Below are 6,866 nucleotides of genomic sequence, written 5' to 3' on the forward strand. Positions count from 1 at the left end.
GGAAAGCGGAACCAGGCTGGGCGGGTGGGGCCGCCAGAAGGGGTGCGGGTCTGCTACCCCGAGAGGAGGGCGCCAAAGGCGTTTGGCACCCGCTCGCCGCGCCCCTCGCCCTCGACTGTGGGCCCTGCCGGCCAGGACCTAGGCCCGGGCACCGAGCGCAGCCGCCCCGCCCCAGCCGGGATGCAAGGATACTCGGCCCACCTGGTCCATCTTGGGTATCACCTTCCGCCGGCCCCCCATCTGGAAGCGCAGGAGGTTGTAGAACTCCTCGGGGCGCCCCAAGCACTTCACAAACTCCATGCTGGCGGAGGGCTGCTGGGGCTCGGCGCTCAATTCCAACACACCTCTGGAGGACACCGGCCGGCACTCTGCGAGGGATTAAACCCAGGAGGCGCGACGGCTGGGGCGGAGCAGAGGCGGGCCCAGAGCGGGGCGCCACGCCCACTTCCCCGCCCACCTCAACGGGTCTCTGGCTCTCGCGCCACTTCTCTTGGGCTCGCAGGGTGGACTGACGGGCTCTGATTGGCTAGGACCGCTCGCACCAGGAAGACGCCGGCCAATTGGCGGTAGGATGAGGCTGGCGTGACGACCGTACCCTCTAAGCTAATTGGAGAAGAGAAAGGGGCGGGCGAGCGGGATTGGTGCTTCTACGGGGGTGGGCCTTTTCCTCCGCCTCTCCTATGCAGAGGTTGGATCCCGAACCCAGACCCGAGTTGGGATGCTGCAACATGGGTGCAGTGGGTCCTGGCTCAGGTGTGCGTAGCCTTTTGGTGAGAGACCAGCAGGCGAGAGTTCGTTACGATTTTGTCAGTAATCCCTCCACGTGTGTAGTCGTGTTTGTCCTGCCGGCCAGACTAGCTCTTCAGTGACGCACACCTCCTGTGCCGTATCTGCGCGAGGCTGCGGACCCTTTAAAAGGCGGGTGGGCCCCCGACCATCGAATGGTCTGTCCGCGGTTATCGTCAACACAAGAGAGCAAAAGCCATCCGTGGCACTTACAGCCCCACAGAACACCGGGCACCTGGTCCAGCAGTAACACCCTTCCTTTTCCCGCTTCACAACCCTCAGAGCTTTTCACTTCCCTCTGGGTGATGTTACTCACTCCTAGAATTTCAACTCTAGGACCTCTTTAAAATGTTTTGGATCCCACTTTGTCCCCAAAATGGATCTGAAGCGTTTCTACCGCTATGTAAAGAGTGATGTGGAAATTTATATCTCCATCGTATTTTTTTTACTTTTGTTTGTTTTTTAATTTGAGAGAGCGCGCGAGCAAACAGGCAAAGAGGGAGAGAAGCGGACTCCTGGCTGAGCGGGGAATTCCCCGCCCCCCAACTCCCGCTGGATTTCCCCACCCTGAGATCATAACCTGAGGCGAAATCAAGGGTCCGATCTTTAACCGACTGAGCCGCCCAGGCGCAGCTGATCACTATTCTAGACAGCCCTTGTCCCCCCCCCCACCACCACTGCTAATTCCCATCTGTTCTAGTTTTTTTCCCATAGTATTTATCACGTGCTAATATAATACAAAATTTACTTATGATGTTCAATGGCTGTTTCTTCTTGCTAGAACGTAAGCTCAATGATGGACAGATCTTCATTATGTTCACTAACATACTCCTAAGCATCTAGAACAGTGCCTGGCACATACTAGGGGCACAATGAATATTTACTGAACTGACCTGAACCTCCTCTTCCTCCTCTTTGATGTCCCCTAAAGTTATGATGTCCATAACTGAAATCTCTCTCCCATTGAAACTGCTTCTTTGGTTAATGGCACTTACAGCGTCCCAGTTGCCTAATTATCAAATCCTGATGTCATCCCTAACTTCTTTCTCTTCCTACACGTACCTCCTTTGAAACCATTCATCAAGTCTATGGAGCCTAAGAAACAAACCTCTTTAGTCTTAATCTCTCCTCTCTGATCCATCTTGGTTTAAGCCCCATCTTCTCTCCCAAGCTATTTTTCAAGGCAACTTCCCATCTCTCTCCATGCATTCCCAAGTGACAGCTGGAGTAATTTATCTAAAACACACACTTGATTATATTACTCTCTTGCCTATAATTCTTCAATTTTAAATTTCTTAAAGGAAATGCCTTTCAGGATAAAATTAAGGATTCTGGCATAAAATAAAAACTCCATCATTTGGCATCTACATTCCCTTTTTTTTTTTTTTTGGATTTTCACCACCTTCTATCCTATCACTACCCTACTTTCTAGCCCTGATCCAGCCCTGGCAGCATTTGCAGTTCCCAAACAGGCCACAGTATTTCATACCCCAGTCTCTGCCAGAGTAATTCACCTCCAGGATGCCCTTCCTTGCTCTTCACCTAGCTACCTGCCTCAGGGTCATCACAGCTCAAATAGAAAATCTTTTCTGAAGTTTCCTGGCCTCTCCTTTATCTGTTCTTCAGATTCAACAAACATCCACTGAACACCAACAATGTGGCAGACACTGAAAAAAAAACAAAGATGAGCAAGATGAGGTTTGACCCCAAAGAGCTTCCAGAGGCATCAGATCAGAGAAAGAGACCGACATGGCTGATGTAATTGTGTTGCTGTTTATTAGAGACATAGTGGGATCCTAATCCAGCTTCCTGGGTCTGACCTTGGTGCCCTGTCGGAGACCACATATACAAATAGTGGCCAGGCCATACACCATAGCAGAACTCTGACCCACAACCTCTGCAGCAATAGGCCCAGAGTAGTCAGGACTCGGTCAATAACGTCCCTCTATTTTGCCCCTACTTTCAACTCAGGGCCAACCACAGAGAGCCAAATATACTTCATAAGCAAATCACATAAGATACCCCCTACTGGTTAGCCTGCTTCCAGTTCTCCATGCCAGCCTCCTCCAATCTGGAGCGCACCTGATTCTTTCCCCTTTGTTCATTATAAAGCTTGTCCACTCCCCTGCCTGCCCCTGAGTCTCTGCCAAATGCAGGTGACAGGTGACAATGGCTGATGCCCTTGTTCTAGCAAGCTCTGAACAAAAAGCCTCATTTGTTCTTATTTCAGTAGTCTTTATTTCCACAGACCTCAGTACTTGCATCATGTTCAGTGGATGCTCTCGCCCTGAACTTGGTGTATTCCAATGATCCCATTTCCGTCTCTTCACTCTGAAGTCCTCAAGGTCAGAGACCCTGTCTAAACATAACATCTGGCACAGTGCTTGCCACATAACAAGTCTCCACTACTTTTTGTGGAATAACAATACTTGAAATTGGGACTGTACTGGAACTTTTTTTTTTAAAGGTTGCATCTATTTACTTGAGAGAGAGGAAGGAAGAGAGAGAGAGCACAGAGGGAGAGGGAGACTCCCTGCTGACCAGGGAGCCTCATGCAGGGCTCGATTCCAGGACCCTTAACCTGTGGCAGACGCTTAACCAGACTGAGCCACCCAGGTGCCCCTGTACTGGAACTTTTAGAACACACTTCTGTCCTCCCCACCCTCACACAGCATTCTTTCTATAACCTACTGAAACACTTTTAACACTCTTTGTAATAAGCCAGCCTCCTCCTATTAGTGTAGGGTTTTCTTGTGTTTTTTTCTCCTTGTGTTCCCAGACCCAGCATTTAGGAGGCATGTCAGAAATACTTATTGAATGGCTAGGGCCACTGAAACCAAACATTAAATATCAAGTGTTTCACAATATCAATTATCACAAAACTCGAGTTCAGGAGATAAAAAAATCTTTCCCCTAGAATCTGTTGAATACAAATCTCACCTCTCCTTACTTCTGAGTAAAACCTGGACTCTCCTTCGATGTATCCCATCTCTCACCTGCAACTCTGCCAAGCAAAAGCCTCTCCTTCTGTCCAAAAGGCACAATGACAATCCGAGTAATTCTCACTCTTCCCCCTCCCCGCCCCCATCACCTCTCTTCTAGCGCCCATTCACACTACTTATGCCATCCCTTCCCTCCCTCCTTTCAGGACTAACTGAAACTTTCTGAGAGCCTCCTGCCACTATGGATAAAATCTAGGAAGGGAGACATAGTTGGTCTCGGTGAGGAGACCTTCCACTAGGAAGGGAGACATAGTGGTTTCGGTCTGCGATCCACGTTTCTGCTTCTACACTTCTTCCACACAGAACCCAGTCCCTGTACTTCCGCTAGAATTCTGACGATGCCGACAACAACCCCTACAACTCAACCGCTAGGTGCTCTATTTTCCCCACTCTACAGACTTTAGTAAGTCCCTGAAATCAGAGGAATAAGAAGTCTGCTCCTGAGAGGACAGAGCAGGTGTGAGAGTTATTCTTCCATGTTCTGTTCTGTAAACTTTTATATCACTTGAATCTTTGGGTATCTGTAATTTAAAAATAATAATAAAATCTTTAAAGAGTAAGGATTCTCACTCACCCTCCCGGCCTTCTCCCATTCTTACCCTGACCACCTTCAACTGTGGGTTAATACAGCATCCATTTCATTGGTTTTGACCCTCGGCTACTGGATACTGCGGGAGAAAGTCTGGAGGCGAAGCAATCTAGCCTGGATCTCCAGTGTGGCTCTAAATTCCCAGAACAGCTGTTACAAACCTTCCCCTTCCTCCTTTGTATTTCAAAAGACCTCACCTTCGGCGGATTTTCTCTGGATCTATTTTTCTCTCACGATCCTGGCCCCGGTCAGCTTTAAGTGCTGGCGCTGGCAAGGTCTCTCACCCTCCTAGTGTTTCCTCTCAACTCCTCATACACAAATCCTCACATTATAGCTCCCTTTAATAAGTGACTCTCCTCCCTGACCTCCTCTTTCTCATTCCTTCTGGACTAACCTTCTTAAGGGCAGACCACCCTCGTCGCTTCTACTTCCTCAGTTCTCATGCAGGTCTCAGCCCCTTTGGACTGGTGGCCACTCTGCACAAATTGCTCTCCTGGAGGTGATCATGACCGCAAATTTGATCAACTGACAAATCCGAAGGCCTCTTCTCATTCTCCTCCTTCAGCTCAGCATAAGCCAGTATTATGGACCATTCGCTTCTACCTGAAGCTTATTTTTTCCTCCTGTTATATTTGATCTTTCATTGACTGCCTTCTCTTTGTGCTCTTGCCCCTTCAACACAAGACTTTCTCTACGGTTCCACTGTGATTGCTATCTTTTCTCATGCCATGTGATGGCCCTTGTTAACCTTCTCTAACTGACCATCACACTATGAGGAAAGCTCCCAAATCTGTGCCTCCCAGCCCAGCCTGCATTTGTGGAGAGCCAGGCCTATGTCCTAACTATGCTGTCTCCCCAGCTGGGGTGCCGCACAGGTACCCCCAGGTCAACATGCCTCACATCTGATCACCTTCCCCCACAGAACCTGCTCATCTCCTGGCTGACTTTCCCTACCAGCAGCTGGGCGGGGCTCCTCTAGTGCCGGTGCCGGGCCTGAGCCATCTTCAGCTTCTGCAACCCCCCATCCTGGCCCCGAGTCTGCACAGCTAGTCACCCAGGAGCCCGACCCCATGATGCCCTTGTACCCCTCCTCCTTTCCATTCCCACTGCTGTTTCCAGGTTCTAGCACTTTTATCAACAACAGCAACAGCGTTTTTCTCTTTCCTTTTCTACCCATCACGATGGGTGCAGACCCACACGCAGGCCATGGTGCCCAGCCCTCCCCTCGTGTCTCTAGAGCCTCCCCATCCCATTCCCCTCCTGTACTCTGGACCCACTGTACTGATCAGATGTTGACTTCAAGGAAACGCGCCGGACAGCATCTTTGCCCCAGCTTAGGCCTAACATTCCACACTCCTGTTATCCTGTATGGGTTAGAGAGGTCAATTCGCATTAAGGATACATATGTATGTGTATATGTATATACACACACGTACACACACACATAATTTTTTAAGATTTTATTTATGAGAGAAGTGGAGGGAAAGAGAGAGAGAGGGAGACTCAGAACAATCAGGGGGGAAGAGCAGAAGGCGATTGAGAAGCAGATGCCCCACTGAGCGGGGAGCCCAACGTGGGGCTTGATCCCAGGACCCCAAGATCATGACCTGAGCCGAAGGCAGACGCTTAACTGAGCCACACAGGTGCCTCCCACACATATATTTTCACGTAACATACACACACACACACACACACACACACTTAAGAGTAAATATATTCTTGTAGATACAAAGAGCAATCTATTACTCAAATAGTATTTTCAGAGCATCTGGTGTGGAAGTAGGGTTTTACAAACTAATTTAAGTTAAAAAAAACAAAAGAAAAGTGCAGAGAGATGGCCTCTGAGAACTTGAAGATTCTCTCCGAAACCCTTTTGTATCCTATTATGGACTGAATTGTGTCCACAACCCCCACCACACCCCTCAGCCAATTCTGACATTGAAGCCTTAACCTACCATACGGGATATTTGAATAGGACCTTTAAAGAGGTAATTAAGGTGAAATGAGGTCATAAGCGTGGGGCCCTAAGCCATCGATAGGACTAGCGTCCTTCTAAGGAGAGGCAGAAGCCCCAGGAATGCCTGCACATAGAGAAAAGGGCCTGGGAGGGCACAGCAAGAAGGCAGCTGCAAGGCCAGGAGGGAGAGCTCAGGAGAGGCCAACCTGCCGGCCCCTTAATGGGACACTTCCAGGATCCGGGACTGCGGGAGCAGCAATTTCTGTGGTTTAAGTCCCCCAGACTGTGCTGTTTACTTAGGCATACATAATCTAAGGCCAAAAGAACTGGCACTTCTGTCAAGTGAAAGAGAGAACTGAGGTACAGTTGTGTAAGATATTTAAATATGTGACACAAAGGAAACATAAAGCAGGAAGGATTTAGACGCGATGTGAGAACTGTCATGATTGAACGGGGTTGCTGAAACTGGTTGCAGGGAACGATCCAAAGGAAAAACAGACCGTGGAGAGGCACATTTGAAAGCAGGTTCAAA

At 49.1% G+C, this 6,866-nt stretch overlaps 1 protein-coding gene across 1 annotated transcript in view; it reads right to left on the reverse strand.

Moving 5' to 3' along the window:
- The window catches only part of FDFT1 (farnesyl-diphosphate farnesyltransferase 1), a 36,044-nt gene extending 35,637 nt beyond the window's left edge, over positions 1 to 407 (reverse strand). Inside the window, exon 1 of the mRNA XM_036092396.2 lies at positions 202 to 407. Within this exon, the coding sequence (XP_035948289.1) occupies positions 202 to 300 (99 nt within the window). The 5' untranslated portion in view covers positions 301 to 407. The remainder of the gene's footprint in view (positions 1 to 201) is intronic.
- Positions 408 to 6,866: the final 6,459 nt, after the last annotated feature.

This window comes from Halichoerus grypus, chromosome 3 (genome assembly GCF_964656455.1).
Source record: "Halichoerus grypus chromosome 3, mHalGry1.hap1.1, whole genome shotgun sequence".
In the NCBI taxonomy this organism is placed as follows: Eukaryota; Metazoa; Chordata; class Mammalia; order Carnivora; family Phocidae; genus Halichoerus; species Halichoerus grypus.